Genomic DNA, 23,099 nt, shown 5'->3' on the forward strand with positions numbered 1-23,099 from the left:
AAAAAAATAGTTTACAGGATAAAAGCATGATTTCCCTACCATTAAGGTAAAATACATGTTCTTGCTAGTTCACAGGATAAAAGCATGATTTCCCTACCATTGAGGGAAAATACATGTTCTTGCTTGCAAAAATGAAGTAAATAAATACATGATAAAAAAAAGGTCTCAAGTTCTACATCCCTGAACTTGTTTCACTCAAACAAAGAAAATAATAATGATCCAACCAATTTCACAAACACATGATAAAGTTACAGCAGCATACAAACACCTCTGACTCCAAGTATGCCTCACATAGTCCCAAAGGTATGTCTCCTAACAACAGGATAGTCTTACAACCGAATATACAGCCGTTGAACCTTCAAGCAAATGGATGCCTTTTTATACAAGTTGCAGCTAGATACACCGAGGGAAGAAGGTGTGGCCTACATATCCACCAGCCATTGCTCTTCTCACATTGGACTCAAACATTTTGGGGTTGTCCCTCAAAACAGCTGCTGCATCATGATTAAGGGGATCCTCATAGTTGGGTTCCTGCATGTACAATCATAAACTGTAAATAAAATGGACTAACCAAGTCACAAAACCACTTGTGAAAGAAAAATCAATACCGTGAAGAGATGAAACAATCCATAAATTATAGTGTTTATGTTCAGAACAGGTTTCCAATCTTCTCTTAGAATATTGAGGCAAACATTTCCTTCCAAATCAATGTTAGGGTGGTACACCTGCAAATGAGATGTATTGTTTAGAACCCCTTAACATGTAGCTAAGAAACATGATTGATATGTCACCACATTATGGTCAAGACATGCTTGTGTACCTTTGTCTTGCATTTGACCTTAGGTGCCTCATGGGGGTAGATGGGGGAAACTTGGAAAGAGAATAAAAATGTGCCACCTCTGCGAACAAAACCAAATAAGTGCTTGGTTCAGAGCAAAAATAATTGAAATGGTGCTTGGTTCAGTTTTTTTTTTTTTTTCATTATTTGTGGAAGGTTCAGAAAATATTAAGCTTATAGACAATTGAGAATCCTGGTTGTAAGGAACCTGGATGCATTTTTAAGCACCAGAGTTTAATGCATGGTACAGATATGAAGAAAGGCCTGCATTAGATTGCCCAGTCCGATTGATTAACAGTGTTAAATGCAAAGACGATCAAATACCACCTGGGTTGTTAAAAACATTTTTACTATCTGAACTGACAACACAAGCTAACTTTAGCAGCCATTGATCTTCAGTCCAAAACACCAATCCTCTATTCTACAGAATTTTCAGACCTCAAAGTACAAATATATCATAAGGAAAGACGGCTGTGTTGAAAGAAAGAGGGCTGCTATAGCAGTTGACATTTGAACAAAATAAGGAGGCCATGTGCATAAGATCACTTACAGATAATAACCTTCATCAGGCTGAATGGAAACATCGAAGTTCATCAAGTCATCTTTGCCATTGGGAAATGATATGCAGCATGTTTTTGGTAGATTCAGTTCGCTAATATCTACAAAACAAAGCACACAAAAATCAGAATAGGAACTCTTACAGGCAACTTATGCTAGTTGAAGTTGGTTTAATAGTGTAGAACTTTCAAACATGTAAGTGTTTTTCATAACAAATTACAAGAAGAAAGTTTTACAGATCACTCTTTAAAACAACCCAATTATGACTATACTACTTTCTAGACTCTGTAGAATCCACCAACAAAATTCTCATAGCAAACAAAAATAACTCTAATTTTATAAACATGGCAATTCATTTTTCTTGATAGCCAATCATAGAAGACTGGGACTGACACTTTATTCTTATTTTTGCTTTGGTTGAATCAAAGCCTCAGGACATAATGCTTCAAAACCATTTATTTTAAAGCAAGTCAAAATTGATTCGAGAAGTAACTAAACATGACAATTATCAAAAGATATAAATCAAGAAACCTTTATGAAGGCGTAATTCTCCTGCACTTTGCTTCTTTACAGGCGCCTTCCCATTAGCATTTTCTGCAGTTTCCCTCTGCTTTTCCTTGACCTTAAATAGCTTGATCATTTTTCCTAAATTATGATAACATAAGAATGAGAAAGGAAGGCACATGACAGACAAACCTAATGCACACTTGAGCAGAATACACATATTAAAGACACATTAAGGCACTCTTGTGCAGTATAAACACGTTAAAAGACACTCGAGTAAAAATTCACTTAACAGACTAATGTATCCAGAAATTATAACAAAAGAGAGCATCCAAGACCAAGAAAAAAAAAAGACTAGCGAAGATTAAACTGACATCTAGCCAAGAAACCACAAGTCTTCATTTCACAATTCACCAAACAATACATCTTCAAGAAATTACATCCATAAAGAAGAAACCACTGCTATTGAAACAGTTGGCAAACACTACCAACCTCTAAGATACACATTAGACAGCTAAAAGAACCAAGCATTTTGAAGAATGTATCGGGAAATTGGAAATTAAAGCTTGGTCAAAAGCAAAACATTCAAAGTGAATTTGCAAAAAGGAAAAAAAAAAGAAAAAGAGGTTATCTAATCACAAACAGAAAAGAGATAGCCAGTAATTAACAGTTAGCAAATCTTCAATCTTTTTAAAACCCAACAAACTTCGAATTTCACTGATAACTTGAGGCCAACCTTCAAAAATATCAACCAATAACTATATAGAAATTCAACAAACTCAGGAAAAAAAATAAAAGCAATTTTTTTCCATCACCTATGAGCATGATTCAACAAACTCAGGAAAAAAAATGAAAGAAAATTTTTTCCACCACCTATGAGCATGATCCAACAGTAAATAAAAAAAGAAAAAAGAGATGATCAGGTGAACTGAACCCCAAAACAATCCAAGGTTTAGAGTGATCATCAAAATCAAACAAGAACAAGAACAAGAACATAAACAAAGTCAAAACTCTACTGTTTCAAGCAATCAAGACCACAATCCAACCAAAAGCAACACCAAGATTGAAATTTTAGTCGTTTATTAAGATACGAATAACCCCAGGAAAACAAACACAAAAAGAAAAGCAAATCCAAATTCCAATTCAGATAAAAGCTCTTGAATCCACCAAATAGATAAACATACAAACAACTGAAACGCTGATCGGGTTGGTCGTTTAGCCTGGTGAAAATACAGCCAAAGGACTTTTGTAGCGAATAAAACCAGAACTGCAAAGGAATCTCAAAGCGTAAAAAAATATGTTTATTATATCCAAAAATAAAATAAATTTTCTTTTTCTCACGGGGTCAATTTTTTCGCATTCGACAAAGAAATGGTTCCCTGCTCTGCATCTTATTTTTAACTCTACGCTTCGGTTAGTATCACCAATAGGAGATCGCCACGAAAGAAATTGCCGAGTTTTCCTCTTTGGTTTTCTTTTTGGTTAATGATGGAAATTTATTGTGGCGATGTAGGCAATTACATATAAAAAAAAGATAGCCTGACCGCACAAGATCCAGTGGTAAATTTGATGATCCGGCGTCAGTTTTTCCTTTTTTCTCGCTTTTTTTTTTAGCAAAATAATTTCTTTTTTGGGAGAGGATCCTCTCCAAAAAAATAATCTACGGTTAAAGATAGTCCACATCAGTCATTTTATTTTACTTTTTCACCAAAACTATGCGTTTCACTTTACCGGCACCGTTTTTCTTCACTTCCAAAACTGAAGTCATCCAAAAGCAGGTCCAAAAATCTGCTATTCAAATCAAATTGCTACTAACTTCAAGCCAAAAAAAAGAAAAAAAATTGCTGCCGACTTGCTTAATAAAGAAAATTTTTGAAATTTCTTGGTTACTTATGATATAATTTTGACAATTTTAAATATAAAAAAATATTTTTCAAAAAAGAAAATAAAAAGAAAAAAAAACATGGGCCAGCTCAAAGACGAGCTTCAACATTGGGTTACTAGGGACGGGTTTGAATTTGTTCGACAAATGTCTTAACTGGGCCAATTTGAATGATCAGTGAGCACTTAATTTGGGATTTTACCTGTGCTGTCGTGCAATTTTAAACCCAAATCCTCTTTATCTTTGGGTAAAATTCCATAGATGTTTAGGCCCATCTTTTCTATTATCGTTAGCAAGTATCCTAATAGAAACACAGATCCGAAGAAGAAAAATTACCAACAGAATCGTGGGTATTTTTTTCTGTATTTTTCTGTGCAAGCAGCGAGCATGAACTTTATCGAGATGGGTTCTTTTTCCTGCTAAAGTTGAAGCAAAAATACATCTTTTCATCTTTTGTTGCATTACCCAACTTGAAAAGAACCAGCCAGTCATTAATGTATGACAATTTTTTACCCATACTGTAAAAGCGGATCAAGATCAATTTGAGAATAGCAACTTAATTTACTTGGATTATGCACTCATTTATATTTGTTAAAAAAAAAAAAAACCCAGTACAAAAGTACTAAAATAAAGAGAATGGAAAAGAAATTTGACATTAATGTATGGGGATGTTACTAATAAACGCCTTCGATTGAAGTAAAAGAAAAGGCGTCATCAGCGAAACCCTCCAGATTTTGGTTTTGGCCTCCCATGAATCAAATAAGCACCTTCACCTTCAGCTCATTTGGGATTATGAAGGCCTGCCCCCCTAATTCAACTAAAAACAAAAATACTGCAAGAAGAAACGAGAAAAGAAGAAAACGAAACTGTTACAAGTTTTCACAGTTTCGGCTTTAGTTGGAGACTGGGAGTTCATCTTATTATTTATAGTGTGTATTTTGACGAAGTGAACCAAAACCCTAGTCCTCTCTCCACTGGACTTCATGTTTGTTTTTTTGTTTCAGCCCCTCGTTTTGCTTTAATTTTCTATTTTTGCCCCTTTAACTTTTGTTTTCATGTTTTTGGCCCCTTTAAAAATTAACCCTTTCTAAAATATTATTAGTAATGAAATCCACATTAGTGCTATAATTTTAGTGATTGGAGGGTACATGTTGCTTCATTATATTTTTATATCAGTAGTCAACAATTTATTTGATGTAAGGAATTACGTTTTGGTATCAATATACTTAGAACATAATTAAAGATAAAAAAGAAAGATATTAAAAGAGATCAACAGTCAATACCCAATTTATTACATCTCAACTTGATAAAAGTTTGGAAAACACTAGCAACACAACAAAAACAATTGCAAACACAATCAAATAACAAAAGAAAATTAAGAAAATTCATCAATGCAAGGCAATTGTGTGTTTCTCACACATCTAGCAATGGAAAGATTTCACCAAATTGCATTGTACAGGAAGGGCAGTAGCGCGATCGAAATCGATCCCGTAAGCATTCAACCACTTGGAATTCTTGAAGAAGGAAAAGCATCGCAGGTCAGCATCGTTTAAAGCCATGCAACAGGCAGGTAAAGGCGGAGAAGGATTAGGATTTGCACCGCTCACGCTTGGCTCACATGCCTTAAAACTCTCTTTGCTCATCCCACAGATTCTTTGACCATTTGTAACAAAGGGTCCTGACCCAAGGGCTAAAGCTGCTACCACCATTGTCACAATGACAAGCTTTGCTTATCCCTTCATAACACTGATCTTAGCAACACTTTTCTTTTCTTTTGCTTCTAATTTCTTAATTCCTTTTGAATGGCTCCGCGAGAGAAATAGGGCTAGGCTTTTATATAGAAAATTATCGTTGATATGGTAATCTAAAACATAACTTTTATATGAAACATGATATAATATATGAATTATCAGTAGTTTACATTACATGAAAACGTATATTAGTTGGTTAGACTCCCTTGGAATCAAACTATATGCAAATTAAACCATTGCACCACTTTCTAAAGGGACTGCTTGGTCTTTTGAGATGAATTAACTATTGAGAATATGGAGTAACGATGTGAGTCATCAAATTCTCGTCACTAATCAAACTATTGATATAGTTTTGCATGGGGTTGATGACTTGGAAGGGGCAGAAAATGGCGAAGGCTTGGGACCTATAGGAGGTGGCAAATTGGCGTTATTACTACGGGCCATTGGTTCACGGGCACACATTGGAGGTGCAAAGGGTCGGTTTGTTTTGGGAATTTTATCCTAGATCTAGTTTATTTATATAGTTAAAGGAAGCAGGATGTGATTCCAAATTTCGAACATTCGATCAATGGCATATATATTTTTGCTCTTCATAAGACAAAGGTGTCAATAATACTAAATATTGTAGACAGCCCAATGATATTGCCATTGTTTTTACAATAACTAGAACCTCCAGACAGTCAAATGTGTGAAGGAAGAGAACCTAGAAAATGGAAAGGGTTAATGTCTCCAACAGCCACAAAATTTTTAATATAATTTGTGAATTTTAAAAATTTTCAATATAATATCTAAATTATAAATTTATTAATTAATATGATATTTAAAAACCATCTGTTAACCATATATCATCATTTGAAAGTAATATCATTAGAGATAAATATTATATTAATTAAGTTTTTTTACCCGCGACATGCACAAAATTTTTTATTATATTTTTTATAATTTAAAAGTTTAATTTATACTAATTTTTATGTTATATATAAATAAAAATATTCATAATCATCTATAATTTATAGTAAAAAATTACAAAAGTTGTCTATATATAAATTATTATAAAAAATCCAAATAAGCATTATGCAAGTTTCGAGAAACTTAATTTCAATAAAATTTCTTTGAATTGTGAGAGTAAAATTACATATAAAACTAAAAAAAAAAAATCAGTCTCTTATTCATAATTACATACACTCTTAAAAGTATATATTATTTTAGTGTAAAAGCTAAGATTTACACATATGACATATTATTTATAGGTTGAAAACTTTAATTTTCTTTAAATTTTTTTGGGTAGTAAATTTATAAATTTTAATTTGTAATTTAAATGAAAATAAAAAGAAATCTAACCTAATAATTAGGATTTACCATCCAATTAATGGAGGTAAAGATTATTATTTATATGATTTTGAATTCAAAATTTTTTATAAAAATCAAATAGATTCACAATAATCATAATTAAATTTAACATTTCAAAACCAACATAGATAGTATTCAAACGCCAAAATTATCAAAAGAAAAGTGGCTTATATGAATTGTGATTACATGTTTATATATTAAATTATTACATGATATGTTTATATATTTTTTTAAAGAAAAAATGTACTATTTTGTAATATGATTGTAGATTTAAATTAAGATTTATGATTTTAACTATTAAATAAAATTGTAAATAATTTGGTCAAAATATAATTTTAAATTTAAATGTGTAATTTTAAATTGATATAAAATATATTTCTCTTTTATTTTACATCATAGAAAAATAAAGATTAAAAAAATTTACATTTATCCAAGTCTTTCAAAATATATAAGTTTTATCCTAATTTAAATCTAAAAAACATATCTCATACCTTACTCTTACCTATATATGAAATACAAAATTTAAATAGTTTTTAAAAACTAAATTCCTAAATTTTAGGAACCATAAAAAATCATATATCGTCTAAATCAATATTCACATAAATTTAAATAAATAAAGTTTATAGTTGAATTACTGTTGATGAATTATATCTAAAAATTATCTGTTAACTACATGTCATCATTTGAAAATAATATCATTAGAGATAAATATTATATTAATTAAATTTTATAATTCAAGTAACTTATTAAAAATTTTTAAAATTTAGAGACTATATTAAACATTTTACGAGAATTCAGAAATTGTTCAAGACATTAAACCCAAACAGAAACAATTTCTTTCAATGGCATATGAGTTGGATGTTGATGAAAAATTATTGGACTGCACTTATTATAAGATATTGTTGGTTATGAAATCTGACGTGATCTCTCTCGATTTTGTCTTTTGATAAACGAATTATAAATAAGAGAAAGATGACCATTACTTTAAAAGCCGCAATGCTCCAATCGATGGTTATAACATGTGCTATGGTTTTCTCCTTCAACACTAGTTCCTTAGTCAACGAAGTTACAGAAGAATTATAGCAAAGATTCTTTAGCCGAGGTTACTCGCACAAGAAAAAAGTTGGGGCTTTGGCCCCGGGTAGTTACCGGCTTTTCTGTTGGATTTAAGTGCGCCGGTGCTCTGCTTCTGCTCAGACGTACATCAACCACTTTATATTTAGTATATTCTTTTAACCTCATCCGTTATTTCTTCCAACTCAGAATCACAATTTCGGATTTAAGTTTACGTAACTCTTTCTCTTAGACACTCGAAACTCTTTTCATCCTTATCAGATGCCATTTGCTCTACGAAACCACCAAATTATACGTAGTATTGAGCCTTTGATGTAGTAATAAATATAAATATCCTAAAAATAAATTAAAAAAAACAAATTTCTTTACCCACATCTAACATTTTTTGCACGAAAATAAAACTGTCACGTGAATTTAATAAAAAATTTAAAACTAACTACTCAATTGATTTTATAAAAAAAAAAAAAAAATTTTAACCCACATCTCGCATCTTTTACGTCATGGAAAACAAAACTGTCACGTGAATTTAATGAAAAATTTTAAAATTAAATATTTCATCGATCTTATAAAAATATGATCCATAAGCTTTTAATCTAATGATTAAAGACGTTTGAGGAGACATCAAGGTGTAGTTTCGAATCAATTTTTTCCTCTTTTTTCTTACTTAAATTAGGGTTTTATCTTTCTGATATAACAAAAAAAAATCTTATAAAAGTATGATAGTTTCTAGCTCATATTTTTTAGTAATTATTTTTTTAATAATATTAAGTTATTACTTTTACCCTAAAAAATAATATTAAAAATGAAATTAAATCTTTATCAAAGTGCATCAATTAATGGGACCATATTAATTATAAAATTGAATTAGAACTTTTGAATCAACCTTTTAAGAAAAATGGATAAAACATTTAAAGTAAATCCTAAGTTTGTACATACATTTCATTTAAAGTATATATATATATATATATATATAACAACTAAAAGAATTACAGGAAATTAAAAATATATATTTATATTTGCTGAATTCTATACATCATCAATTGGACTGGCTAGGCTTGATTGCAAGGTTTGTCTAATTGTCCTTACCCTTATAAGCTCTTTTACGTACACTCTTTCTAATATCAAACACATTTTATTATTATTATGTGCACTAAACAATTTGGAGGCTTTTGCTTTTCAATATTATTTGTAAAAGCAAAGTTTATAAACTTTTAGAATTTTAATTTTATATAATCTTATATTATGCACACAACCTAAGCTTTTAATCATAAGGGTGCCTTTACTCATTATATAGACTTCTTCTAATCACTAGTCTTAAATTAAAAATATATTATATAGTAGTACGTCGCAGTATATGAAATTATTCAATTCAAATTATTAGTATACAAAAATAACACGTGTCAAAATTTGATCAATTCTAGTTAAAAAGATCATGCAGGTTAATACTTTCATTTCTTGTGGCAAAAAAAGACTTTCATTCTGTATATCAACTTACGAATTATCTAACAAAAAGTTAATTAAAATTAATTTTTCGTAAGCTGAGCAAAATCAAATAAATTAAAATAATTTTTTTTTCACGTTTATTGGGTATTTTTTATTCATCTATGTTGACCGTGGTTAAATATATGACATATCAATTAATTTTATTAAATTTGCTTAAATGAATATCCTCAATTATAAAATTCCAGAAAATATTTAATCTCACATTAGATAATATTATAAGTTTGAGCCTTAATAATGAAGTAAAGGTTGAATCTTTTATTGAACATTTAGAAAAAAAAATATTTTTTATTTTTTTAACCGAAAATGAAAAAAAAAAAACACGTGGCTTAAGAAGAAAAGCAAAGCAAGAGAAGCGGGAAGCACGTGACGCCAAGAATATCTCTTTTGTGACGTGGCGTGGAAACAATGTTGAATTGGCGGCAGCCACTATATATTCGCCACGTGTTTGTTAATGACGTGTCGTCTCTAAAACCGGTTAAAATATATTTCCCCGAAATGCAGGCGCAACTGTCACCATATTTTCCACTCGCTTTGCTTCTTCATCGGCTGTTCGGCGTTCTATAATGAGTCTCTCCTTGTAAAACACTCCTTTTGACTCAAAAATTCACAAAATTGCCATTGCCTTATTTTATTAACGAATTATAATGAAATATTTAATTTAATATCTAAATTTTAAAATTTTATATTATAATATTTAAATTATAAATTTATTAATTAATATAACATTTGAATAATTATTTATTCTTTATTTATTATCATTTAAAATTAATTACGTTAAAAATAAATATTATTTTAATTAATAAATTAATAATTTAAATATTATATTAAATATTTTATTATAATTTAAGAATTATTTATAATATTAATTTTTTTAAGAAAAATGAAAATGAAATTAACAAAACTAAAGCAAATTGAATCCAAGTAAAAATCTTTGTTATTGTTTTTTAAAATAATAAAAAAATTATTTTTAATCCAAATAGCATAATTGTCCATTGAAGTAGTGTTACGTAATGCAAAATTTTGTTTTGTATATCTCTTAAAAGATGAATACCTGACCCTAAAATCCTATAAATAATTTAATTTCTAGCAAATTTGCGAAAAGGATTTTTGTTTGAAAGAGGAAACAATAACACAAATAGAACCGTCACCATAGTTTGAAAAAAAAAAAAAAAAACCAATACCATTTACCAATTTTCTAATTTATGATGCCATCTTGTCAACCCTAGCCAAATGAAAAATGCTTTATTTTTAATAATTTGAAAATAAAAAAAAGTCAGCCAAAAAAAGAATTGCACGACAAGTAAAAATGGGCATAGTAGTAATTTGACAAAAGGATATGCAGCAGCCTTTGGTTAACCAAATGCAAACAGAAGTTCGTATTTTTCCAAATGCAAAGACTTGTAGTCTTCTCCATATGAGATGTCAACTTCATTTTCTTCGAGCTTGAGCTTTCTCTCTCCAAATGTTCTATCAAATTTTTTTCCTTATAAAAAACCCTCAAAAAGATCAAAGCTTTAATGTTTTTTTTAAAAAATTGTAGCTTCTCTTTCTTTGAATTGTAGGCTTTAGCCATAACAAAGCTCTTTCCTTTTATTTGGTAACCGTTGCTTTGCGCGTTAAAACAGTGAAAAGAAAGAGTTTCTAGAGAGAGGGAGAGATGAGATAGAGAGAGAAAGAAACGTCATTGCTTCCCACGTTTTCCATGCCTCAATTCTCATTTTTCGCATGCGTGCAAGCTATTGCCAAATCTCTTTAAAAGCTCTATTTTTTTTTTTGTTCTAATCTCTTGGTTCTTAACGGTTTGAAGTCTCGTTTAAGCTTCTTCATCTTTCATTCACCTCCACTTATTTTTTCTCTTATATCCATCGTTAATTGCTTTTTTGTTGCATGCTTTCTTTTTTTTAAGATAACCCATCAACTTTCCTGGCTCATTTTCTTTCCCGTAATATTTCTCTTCTGATAATATTCAAAACCCTTCATTTTCTTGTTTTCTGTTTGGGTTTTATAGATTCTCTTTCCGGTAAAAATTAGAAGTGTTCATAATCCTAATGATTTTTTCTTGGTGGGGCGGTCTAGTTTGGTAAAGTAGAGGCCTTTGTCATAGAAAAAGATTGAAACTTTCTGGACCATATTTCAAGCTCAGGGATTGGAAAAGGTGTTGAATTGAATTTGGATTTGGGTTTTTTTTAAAAAAAAATTTTTCTCTGCTTATAGATCTGATCTGACAGAGCTATGGGAAATCATACGAGCAAGAAGGCAACTGAAACATCATCAGCTATCAATCTTGGCGGCAATCTGCAGTACACAACTGAATTGAGTTCCTATGAAGCTGCTTGCAAGCTAGACAGAGACTTGCAAACCTTTGACACTAATGTCCAAGCTCGAACCAATCAAGTCATCAACACTCTGGCAGTTGGTGTTGAAGTCCGAGCACTTTCATTTGATTCACTAAAAGAGGTAACGGAATGTCTTTTGGAGATGAATCAAGAGGTCGTTAAAGTTATCTTAGAATGCAAGAAAGATATATGGAAGAATCAAGAATTGTTTGAGCTGGTCGAAGAGTACTTTGAGAATAGTTTGCAAACTCTTGATTTTTGTTCTGCATTAGAGAAGTGTCTAAAGCGTGCTCGTGATAGCCAATTGCTTATCCTTGTTGCATTACAACAATTCGAAGAAGAAAGTGAGGTTGGTGGGAATCGGTTTGTGAGGACATTGGAAGAATTGAAGAATTTCAAGGCAGCTGGTGATCCTTTCACTGAGGATTTCTTTCAAATCTTTCAATCTGTTTATAGACAGCAAACAGCAATGCTCGAGAAATTGCAACTTCGAAAGAACAAGCTTGACAAGAAGCTCAAATACATTCATGCTTGGCGTAAGGTATCAAGTATGATATTTGTTGCCACATTTGCTGCTGTGTTGATTTGTTCAGTTGTGGCAGCAGCTATGGCTGCTCCTCCAGTAGCTGCAGCTCTTGCTGCAGCAACTTCTATCCCGTTGGGTTCAATGGGGAAGTGGATTGATTCTCTCTGGAAAAACTATGAAAATTCATTGAAAGGACAGAAGGAAGTGATTAGCTCCATGCAAGCAGGAACTTATGTGGCTATTAAAGACTTGGATAACATCCGGATTCTCATTGATCGATTGGAGATTGAAATTGAAGCCCTCTTGCAGAATGCAGATTTTGCAATAGACGAAGAAGCTGTGAAAATTGTGATAAATGAAATAAAAAAGAAGCTGGGAGTGTTTATGAAAAATGTGGAGGATTTGGGGCAACAAGCTGATATTTGTAGCAGGGATATCAGGAGAGCAAGGACCGTGGTTCTGCAAAGGATCATAAAACATCCCAACAACTGAAATATTGAGCTGGTCACTGTTGATAAGTCCTAGAAATTTGCCTTCTTCATTTCCATGTTAACTAAATTGATTAATTTCCAACATTCTGTTTTAGACACTACATGTTTGTTCAGATTAATGTTCTAAGAAAATAATTGAAGACTAGTATTAACTTCATTCGTTTTATATATGTTTAGGTCACAGATATTGTTGATTTCCATTTTGGAAATGTTCTTTTATTCTATGTAATTATTGAATATTTCTATGTAATTATTCTATGTAATATGACTAGAAAAGCTGCCTACCTGACCTGAAAATCTCCCTTGCGAGCACACTCTTACTCTTCAACCAAACTTTTGACGGGGTCTTCAAAATGTTAAGTGGGGGATAGACAGTTCCACAAGAATTACAGTTTTTTTTTTTTCTTAAAAAAGCATATAAAAAATGAAAATTATCTGGAAATAAGAAAGGGAAAATGAGTTACTTTATATAGATTGGTTCAATTCTGAGTTTAGGGTAAAGAAAAAAATCAGCAGTAAAAATCGGAATTTTTTTTAAATTGATAATTTTTTAGTTAAAATATTTTAATTAAAAAATTGCTTTATTGCTTTGACCGACTTATAACGGCTCTAGTTTTATCCGTTGATAGAAGTTAGGCGAAGCGATTTATGAAAAAAAAAAAAAAAAAAACAGTTTGCGAGAGAATTAAAAGGAAAAAAATCTCACGTCAAGAAACGAGACGGAGAAGAAAAAAAAAGAGGGAATTGTTTGGCAAGCAAGCGATACTCTTTGACGGCTGTTTTTTCCATTTAAAAAACACTTCATTCTTGTATCCACTGAGATTTTCACCAATTTTTTCACTTTCTAAAACCCCGATGAGTTCCATGGAAATCGATTTCAAGGAATGCCAACTGCGCTGCCAATTACATCATTGTTATTCTGTTACATCATTGTGGTTCTCTTATACTGAGTTTCCTGTATAAGAGATCAATTCACATTCTTGTGAAGGAAAAAAAGGACTTGTCTCTGACGGAGCCGGAGATATCTAGACTTGGTGCCATTGTTAAAATTCTGACAGACACATCACATTACCATTCTAGCAGTTTTGCTGATGTTGACATTGCCTTCTTACTGAAATTGCTGAAATCATGGCCACTAGCAATGATATTTCCTGGTTAGTGTGGAGAAACTTTTAAGCTTATAATTTGTGGTCTCTCCTTGAGTTTGTTTCTCAGGCATGGTGGTGTAATTTCAATTCTGCTTTGCGGGAGAGGCTGTCACACTTTATTTTTATTTAAAGGCAAAAGGATCAAAAAGCCTTCAAATAAAACTTCAATAATTATTTAAGTTTTAAATATTTTATTACAATCAATCAAGCCTTATATTTTATATTTCGAATCAATTGAATTCTTAATCATTTATTTTCATCTAATTGAACCCTTAAATATATATTTTCACTCAATTAAACCCTCAATTGAATGAAAATAATTATTTTTTTGAGGCTTGGATGATTATTGAATTTTAGTTAGGGCTTTTTTTACCATAATTCTTATTTAAATTGAAGCACCACCTCTATGTTAAAAGCTGAATTTATTGGTTATCCTTTCTTATACTTTCTGATCTTTTACAGTTATATGCTTGTTTATTTTGACTATAGTCTTCCTTTCTTATATGTTTGAAGTTCATTATTAACCTTTCCAGCTGCGTGCTTCTTCCCGAGCAGTTATTAACATTCTGAGGATGATCGTCCTGCACCCTGATGGGGCGATTATGCTTCTCAGGCATGTTGGAGTGAATGGTATCTAGATTAAAGATTTTCTCTGCTATTTACTCTGCCTTTCTCTTTGAAAATTAATTGTTGCAACTGGCACTGGCTCTGTAAATTTTATAAATGAATCTAGCCCAATTTTATTGACAAAACTCCAATGAACCGGTTAGCTCCTATTTTATTGATAAAACCTCGAATGGATTGGTTGATAAACGAGATGGCCTGTTGGGCCTCAAGTTGCTCTGGTAAAATTTGCCCTTAAAAATCTATACATCTAGTAGTAGATAAATGTTGTATGCAACTAAGTTTTAACTTCACATTTGTGTGCTGAACCAGATGTGGTAATGGAAATGATTATGAAAGTCACAACAGATCCTGCTGCACTTCTTGCAAACCTTTTAACCAGCATCCGTGCTGTAACTAATTTTTTCACGAATTCATGGTCCTATGGCTGGCTGCAGAAGCATTGCAGTGATGTGAGTTTGCTTCCTATTTTAGCATATTCTGAGTTTAATTACAAGTTTTCAATGAGAAGTAACATTGAAATGTTAGTAAATCATCAAGGTTTTTGACACTGGTCTTTTGACTATAACTTGAATGTGAATTTCTTTGGCAGTTAAGTCTCCTTTTACAGCCTTGACGTGGCCTTTTAGTGTCATTGGATGTGAAAATAATGTGCATAGCTTCCACTCTGTTTATTTGTTTTTGCAGTTCTGGTTAGAAATTTAAGTTTTTCTTTTCTTTTCAATAAATGTTTAAGCAGATAAAATTTCATATTTGCATGGCCTTAATGGGTGCTAATTATATACTCTTGATGCTAACCAAAAGTTTGGTGAAACACTGATTTGCCAGCTAACTGGATTGTCAGCTGTAGTCTGATTTGTTTATTTACTCTCCTGTGTGACTAACTGTTACTGCTGTCCGTTGCTTGTTTGATGGGCTTGCATTGCACATTGGATGTTAACAGTATCATAAAAGGAAAAAGATTTATATAATATACAAGACATCAAGGCAATAAATCTCTAATTTTCTGACTCTAGGGCACCTGCAAATTATATTTCTGAACTTTACTTCGCACGTTATATTTGCATCTATAATGCTGTAGTCTACTTGATATCTTCTCTTGGATATCATTTGACTGAAAAAATAGTTCTTAGGATAATCTCTGCGTATATTTCTTGCTCGGCATGTCTTGCATTTTAATAGTGCTTTTGTATTGTCTTATCTTCTGAGATTTTGGTACTGCTAACAGGTGTTTCTGGTCTGCTAGGCGTAGACTAGCTTTTGTTTTCCTCTTTACTTTAGGGTTCAGCCCTTCTTCATCAAACAAAAGAAAAAAATATAATAATATTTTCTGATGATTTTATTTTCTGCTATCTTGCAGATTCTTGATGCAATTTCGAGTTGTCTCGCATCTCCAAACAAGAATTTGCAGTTGGCTTATGCTTCCCTGATACTGAGGTAAGCATTCTGTTTATGTAAATATGCACACATGGGTTTTATTTAAGTGAAACGATTTGTGACTTTGTATATTGTTTGTTCTAAAAGTTCCTAGCGGACTTCTTTTTGTCTTTAGTTAGCCTTTTTCACTTCTGTAGGTGTTGACGTTGAAGACAGGGAGAGGGGGGGGGAGGGGGGGAGGTTACTACGTTATTGCCGCATTGTTTTTTTTCTTGTTGACTTTGTTAGTTTTATCTCCTTTATAATTGCTTTGTTGCTTTGTTACTTACATGTTTTTTAGTTTTCATTGACTATTGACAGGGAATCACTTTCTCTGATGTAAGTAATCATATGTGTGCTTTCACAGTTACGAACTGCTGCTAACTGAAAGGACGAAGAATGCCAATCTCATGTTCTTTCAGCAGCTTTGGAGGTTTGTCTTATACTATTATTCCCTAACTTTGGAATTGAATTCATCTTTCCTGATTGGATGTCTCTTCCCTAAAAATTTAATCCTGTGCACAATGTAGTATTTCCTTAGTTGGCAATGGACTGCAATGATCTTTTTGTTCACTAATGATCTTCAGCGATGGAAATCCTGAACTTTACCCATCCTTTTCCCTTTTCACACGCATTGCTGAACGGGAAAATCTAGAAGTTGATTCAAGGTTCCGAGCTTAGTTGCCATTGGATCACTGGTATTTTCTTCTTACTCATTTGTTCTCATTTTAACCCCTCCCCCTCTTAAAAAAGTGTGTTTATATTTTGGTAAAATGCCTAAACACTGAAAGAAAAAGAAAGAAATGGTATAGGGAATGTATGATTAAAGGATGTGAGGAAATAATGATTACTCCAAATTTCTCTTTCCATTTTGAGTAAAACTTTTCATTATCTTAAAACAACATCCTATTCAACTTGATCCTAACATTCATCTGTTTCAAATACCAATGCATTGGTGCTATCCTCGTATGCAAAGTAAACCCAAAATGCTGTGGAAACTCCTTCAATTCCTGTAAACTCCTCTCCATTTCTTCCACCAAGAAATCATACTTTGGCCTCAAGTTATCATCAATGTTGTACCCAAACAATTCAGGCATTCTAGCACAAAAACTTGCAGCCTCTTCATATCTTAACTGTATGCTCCTCAAGAACCTAATCTTGACCCTTAGCTTCTTCACCCTAGTATTCAATAGAAACGCCTAATGTTTGTTTGGCTTATTCAGTTTCTCCACCCCTAATCCCCTGAGATTCTCAAGGGTAGGCCTCAAACAGTATTCCACGTCCGAAAAGATTCAAAATATTTTTGAAAATATTTATTTATAATAAATGAAAAAATTGTAAACTAAAAGTGGAATAATATATTGTTATATTTACAATTATTCACAAACTAAACCATCAATTATTTTAAAAAAAAAAATTTTTTTGGGGTGTTTAGGAAAAATTTTTGGAGTAATAAACCTTCAAAAAGAAAATTTTTTTTTAATTTTTGATGTCCATGTACACTTCAGGACAATACTTGCATCCGTCCCTGATTCATGGACAGAAGCATGCAAATGATCAAGAATTTCGGAGGTGTCAAAGTTGGGGTAAAAGAAAGGCGAGGCGCGAAAAGTCTTGGTCATGGATGCCCTTGGACTTGAGGAACTTAATGGTGGAGAGAAGCTGGTCGACAGTTTGAGGGGATGGGAGGTTTTGAGGCTTAGAATTGGAGTCTATAATGCCTATGGCTTTGAGGTTGACGGTGAGAAGTATGGAATTTGAGGTAAAGGGGAGTCAGGGTTTTGGGTGTTAGGAGTTGGAGAGATGGCAGCAGCATTGTGCTTGTTTTTCTTGTGTTCGCGGGCAGGAAAGGGAGAAAAGGTGAACCAACTGCAATGGCTGTTACGTGGGCTTTGGACAGATAAGGTTCTTCTCTTTCTTTTTCTTTTTAAGTTTTTTTACATAAATATATGAGATTATAGGTCAATCATAGTTCTTAAACATTGCTTTCATATTAAGAAAATGGGTTAAGTCAAAAATCAAAAACCAAACTATTTAGTTTTCAAAGAGTACGGCTGATTTAATTACACTTGAAAGTTGAAATTGTAGGCAATAGGCTGGGCATAGGATAAAGAGTGTTTGGATTTGGCCTACTACTTTCATCTCTTGTTGCTAACTTCTTGTAAAAGGATTTCATCAGTAAATCACGCAGTTGGACTCTTGATTTAAACTTTTACTTTTTGGTTCGAACCTGTCACTTTTTTAGATAGAAATTGAAAACTACCCTCTTTTTCAATGCTTAAGTTTTTTAGGTATTTTAGATTTCATGATTTGTTCTGATTATTGAAATTAAAAGTTTAGTAACACTTCATCATATCACATTATGATAATTTAAAATACAACATAATTTATTATGTCAAGTTATTTTTGTTTATATCTAACAATTTAAAATATAACACAATACAAAAATAATACAAATAAAAAATTAATATTACTTAAAATTTTTAAAAAAATCATAAATAATTTAATAAAATAAAAAAAATTATTTTATATTTTTATATCGATACAAATTACAACACATAATTTTTATATAAAATATAACACAAATATAATATTTTATACGATATGATGATACAAATTATCAAATCTGCTTTTACCCTATAAATGCTTAAGTTAGAACGGGAGAGGAGTATCTTAAAAGAAACTTCGGTTCACTCCATGTTGCTTCGTCGGATTTACATCAATTTAAATTTCTCTTGGAAGAAAAACAGAATCCAACTAAAACCTTCAGTGATAAGTGCGCGGGCAGGGTATTTGAAAAACATGACAACTGAACTGATACACGACTCTTCACCCAGGTCAGGATCTGTGAGACTGTGAAAGGAGTACTGAAAACTTACATACATCCATAAAACATTTATCATATATGGTTACAACACAAGGGTACATGCGATTACACTGTCTGATCCTAAGACAAAAAGTCCCCTGTTCTAAGCATACATTGACAAGAGTGTAATATCAAATGGGCATCAACTGTTGATGCAACCTATATTTATGCTACCTGCAAGGCTTCTTCGCGCTTTATGTCAAACACCTTGATTAGAGCCTCTTCCACAACCTGGTTAATGGCATCAGACAAAAAAAAATTTACATGATATAAACCTGTTTAGGTGTTATAAGAAAAAAAATCAGTTTATACGACAAATATAGAACATTTAAGCCTTACTTTGTGGAGTGGATAGAAAAATGAAAAGATAGAAAATTGGAAGAGAAGAGTGAAGATGGAATTAAAAATATTTTCTCTTTCTATTGGTGTGTTTGGTTGGAAAGATGAGAAAGTTGATAGAAAATTTTTTTTCCATCAATTGCTTGGTAAAGTTGAAAGTTGAAAAATGAAACAAAAGATAATAAAAGTTATATTATTTTACCATTATACTTTTTATAAGTTGAGATAAAAAAATAAATATTGATGGACATTCTTGTAGATATGCAACATTTGACATAGACCACTTCCATTTTCTCTATCTTTATCTTTCCAATTTGGAAAATTTTGTTTTTGACAAATAAGAGTGAAAAATGACCATCTTTCTTATTTTTCCTCACTTTTCTATCCTACCAAGCAAAGCCTTGGAATGCAGTATATAATAGATATAAAGAATCAAAAATTGTCACATGAAAGAGAATTACCTTATCTGGTGTGGAGGCACCAGATTTAACACCAATTGTGATGGGACCCTCTGGTAGCCAGTTTTCTGTCTCAACCAGCTCGCCATGCTGGTACAACACAGCATTCACATAATTAGAATAAAAAATTGCAATGAGAATACCCTTTTTTCTAGGCTGAGAAAACTAGAGGTTGATCAAGAACTGGATTACTTTGCATTCAGACTTACTTTCAATTTGTGAGCTATTCTGTTTCCTGGACCTATTCTCTGTTCGCTGTCAATCCAATATGAGGGAATCCCCTGGTCCTCTGAAATTTCTTGAAGGTGTGAGGTGTTACTTGAGTTCCACCCACCAACTACTAACATAAGATCCAGATCTTCCTCCACCAACTTATACATTGCATCTTGTCGCTCCTGAAAAAATATGATAAATCAGCTTTAATTCAATGACTAACACAAAAATTAGTATGCTATCAGTTGAGGGGTAGAATACAAGAAGCAGCATATGCTGTAAAGTCTTCCATAAGAAAATATATTCACAAATTTATAGTGAAAACCAAACTGTCACATTCATTCTACTTGTGTTGCATTATAGATTGTGTTAAAGCTTATGAAGTGATCTTTGACATTTTCCACTCCATACTTTTGCATCATTGTCCTCTCAACTAATTTTCCTGTTAAACCAAAATGTAATGTGTGTCAAGTAGCAATTCCTTGAAAACAAGAAGTGATATATAATAAGTGCATAAGTGCCACTAACCAATTTCCTCTGTCTCTCCCTTCAGCACAGTAGTTTGATTTGCGATGCCAATTTTTACTAGGTCGTGATCTGGATCAAATCCCTTTGAAGTAGCATATTTAAATTTCTGCAAAAGAGACAATAATCATCTGAACATTTGCACAATGCTTATTACATTTTACATATGAAGAAAATAAGAAACAAAGACCAAACCTCCAGAAATGCCTCCTTGGTGGAGCTAGATCCATTAAGTTCACCTCCAAGAATGTAATCACAAACATATATTGCCTTCACAAATCAGACAACACGAAAACAAACAATTTTTATTCGATAAAATAAAGGACATGCCAAAGTTGCAGCCTCCTATATATATATATATATATATATTTTATTTATAAGATACCACAAGAAAACAGAATACTAGCCACTTTAGGACATACCTCAGTCAAATTCTTCACAACGATATATGTTCCAGCAAACGATGAAGTTGCGACTGTCTCCTCGTGAGAATATTTACCGTGAATGATTGAAGTGTAGTCTCCTTTCTTATGCTTCTCTACAGTGTTCCAAAACTTCATAGAAAGAATTCATTTCAGCATCAAAAGAAATAAAAAACTCATTGATCGGAACACTGAAAGCTGCAACAAAAAATAATTAAAGAATTGCAAGGAATTAGTTGTTATGACAGCAGATTACTGTTGGAAGGAAATACCTTTGATACCCAAGGACAAGTTGTGTCAACAATTTTCACATTTTTGTCGTTCAAAACCAACAACTCATCTACTGGAGCTCCAAAAGCAGAAAAAAGCACAACATCACCCTTATTCACTACATCAAACTGTTTCTTCCCTTCTTCAATAGGAATATATTTAACTTTCATCTCCTGTAACCGCTGCATTAAAAAAAAAAAAAAACTATCTTTATGTAAAGAAACCAACAAACCCAACAACATTTTATCATTATATCATAGAAACTGAGTGAAAAAAAACTAGCAGTAGAGAAAAGAGCAAAGGATAGACCTTATTAGCAGTTGGATTGTGGATAATTTCATTGGTAATCCAAATTCTCTCATCAGGAAACTGTTTTCTGGCTTCATAAGCAATTTGGACAGCTTTCTCAACTACCCCGCAAAAACCGTATGCCTCTGCCAATTTCACCTTAACATTTCCCCATGTGTACTCGTTTCTATTGTTCTTCAATTTCTCTATGATATCACCTGAAATTTTTGTGAAAAGACAAAACTTTTTACCAAAATTCAAATTAAACCCTTTTTTTACCCTCTCAATAAAGATAGGAAAAAGTGAGGGAAAAAAAAGCGGGATTTTATTTGGTGCAAAACTTACTGGTGTACTCTCGATAGAGCTCGAGAGTTTCCTCTTTGTGCCCGAATCCTTTCCGATTATAATTCTTGCTCCTCGTAAAGTTATGTCGAAAAGCCTTGGCATCGAAGTTATCGGGATCCACAGGTACGGAAGAGGAAGAAGCGGAATAGCCTGAGCATCTGACGGTATAGGCTTCCGGAAAGGGAGAGCTACATTTCTTCCGCCAAAATTATCGGAACCGGTACGGGTGCAGAGACAATGTAGTTGCAGAGAAGTTCCCATTAGAGAGCGAAAATGGGAAAACAGTCGCACGTTTTCTGAGACAGTCGACAGAAGTGGGGATGCGCAGTTTATATTTGGACAAGTGTAGTGCAGCTCCCCGTGTTTATCGTGGTTTTATTTTGACTTTTTTTTTTCCATTTTTTTTTACTTTCGTAATTTTTCTTTGTTATTTATTGTTTTGTCGTTTTGTTTTACAGAGATCGTTGGTTTTGGTTCTCTCTTCCTTCCGTTGACTTGGAAGCCTAATCACGGTATATCATCGTTATTCGTTACCATGTCACGTTTTAGGGCCTTAATTAGCCCGACAAATACTTTTCCAAAATTTTCCTCTCAACATTAGCTACAATCAAACATGTAAAAAAAAAAAATTTTACGCATTTCAACATTTAATTTTAGATTTTTTTTTTATTTTAATCATTCAATTATAAAAAAATACAATTTAATTATTATTTTTTATAAAAAAAATCATAACATATAAATAAAAAAAATTAAAAGGTTCAGTGCAAATTAACTGACAGGATTCTGAGACGACAGAATAACAGACCAAAGTATGAGCATTTAGTGCAGTGAAAAGAACTTCCTGACAGTGAAGTTAATTGGAAACCAACTGAAAATCTTTGATAGTTTAAAGATCGGATCAACCAGTTTCATTCAGAATACGCAACAAACGTATCGCAAGATCAGATGTGAACCGAAGAAAAAAATGTATATTGGTATGTAGCATGCACATAGCTGTATTTTATGGACTTAAAAGATTTTTTTTTTCTTCTCTAATGTCGCTAGTCTCTCTGGCCATGTATAGAGATTAGTCCGATTGATATTGCAGAGGTGCATGTCGTGACACGTGAGTTAAGAAACCATTAAAAAAAATTAAATGAGGTAATACTAACGAGAGATGGATACGTGAGTTTCGTATATTCTAATTAAATACTCTACATATTAAAGAGAAAATCAGTCTTTGGACTGAACACTTGGTACTTGAAAACTTACCAGTTACGTTCATCACCTGACCTGAGCTGAATGAAAAGAAGATTGATTGATGGTACTAATAATCGTCGGCCTGGAATGTCTACATTTTTCTTCTTGCAAAATGGAATTTGATATTATTCTA

At 32.2% G+C, this 23,099-nt stretch overlaps 1 protein-coding gene, 1 non-coding gene and 4 pseudogenes across 5 annotated transcripts; 1 reads left to right on the forward strand and 5 right to left on the reverse strand.

Moving 5' to 3' along the window:
* Positions 1-10: 10 nt before the first annotated feature.
* On the reverse strand, positions 11-3,224 carry LOC111282103 (NEDD8-conjugating enzyme Ubc12-like). Of its 2 annotated transcripts, none has more exons than XM_022870051.2 (6): positions 3,085-3,224; positions 1,928-2,041; positions 1,389-1,497; positions 821-899; positions 609-725; positions 11-531 (listed from the first exon to the last, which is right to left on the reverse strand). In XM_022870051.2, exons 2-6 carry the CDS (start codon positions 2,034-2,036, stop codon positions 394-396), a joined length of 552 nt encoding a protein of 183 aa, XP_022725786.1. In that variant the 5' UTR covers positions 2,037-2,041; positions 3,085-3,224; the 3' UTR covers positions 11-393. The 2 variants fall into 2 exon arrangements, with proteins under 2 accessions (XP_022725786.1, XP_022725789.1); XM_022870054.2 differs by lacking the exon at positions 3,085-3,224 and adding an exon at positions 2,917-3,010.
* Positions 3,225-4,438: 1,214 nt separating this feature from the next.
* On the reverse strand, positions 4,439-4,573 carry LOC149518906 (small nucleolar RNA snoR83). The gene has a single exon (XR_016342534.1). It is a non-coding gene; the product is annotated as a small nucleolar RNA snoR83 (small nucleolar RNA).
* Positions 4,574-5,065: 492 nt separating this feature from the next.
* LOC149518907 (putative lipid-transfer protein DIR1 pseudogene) lies at positions 5,066-5,524 on the reverse strand (annotated as a pseudogene).
* Positions 5,525-11,106: 5,582 nt separating this feature from the next.
* On the forward strand, positions 11,107-13,089 carry LOC111282543 (UPF0496 protein At4g34320 pseudogene; annotated as a pseudogene). Its single transcript, XR_016342316.1, has 2 exons — positions 11,107-11,615; positions 11,689-13,089. The product of XR_016342316.1 is annotated as a UPF0496 protein At4g34320 pseudogene (transcript).
* A 3,670-nt stretch (positions 13,090-16,759) lies between these two features.
* On the reverse strand, positions 16,760-17,817 carry LOC111282501 (transcription termination factor MTEF1, chloroplastic-like; annotated as a pseudogene).
* Positions 17,818-18,674: 857 nt separating this feature from the next.
* Positions 18,675-23,098, reverse strand: LOC111281795 (4-hydroxy-3-methylbut-2-enyl diphosphate reductase, chloroplastic-like; annotated as a pseudogene). Its single transcript, XR_016342317.1, has 10 exons — positions 21,728-23,098; positions 21,404-21,600; positions 21,097-21,276; positions 20,825-20,956; positions 20,598-20,672; positions 20,406-20,511; positions 20,289-20,319; positions 19,874-20,059; positions 19,668-19,754; positions 18,675-19,098 (listed from the first exon to the last, which is right to left on the reverse strand). The product of XR_016342317.1 is annotated as a 4-hydroxy-3-methylbut-2-enyl diphosphate reductase, chloroplastic-like (transcript).
* Between the last annotated feature and the right edge of the window lies 1 nt (position 23,099).

This window comes from Durio zibethinus, chromosome 5, assembly GCF_047325235.1.
Source record: "Durio zibethinus cultivar Kanyao isolate XHJ-2024 chromosome 5, ASM4732523v1, whole genome shotgun sequence".
NCBI lineage: Eukaryota > Viridiplantae > Streptophyta > Magnoliopsida > Malvales > Malvaceae > Durio > Durio zibethinus.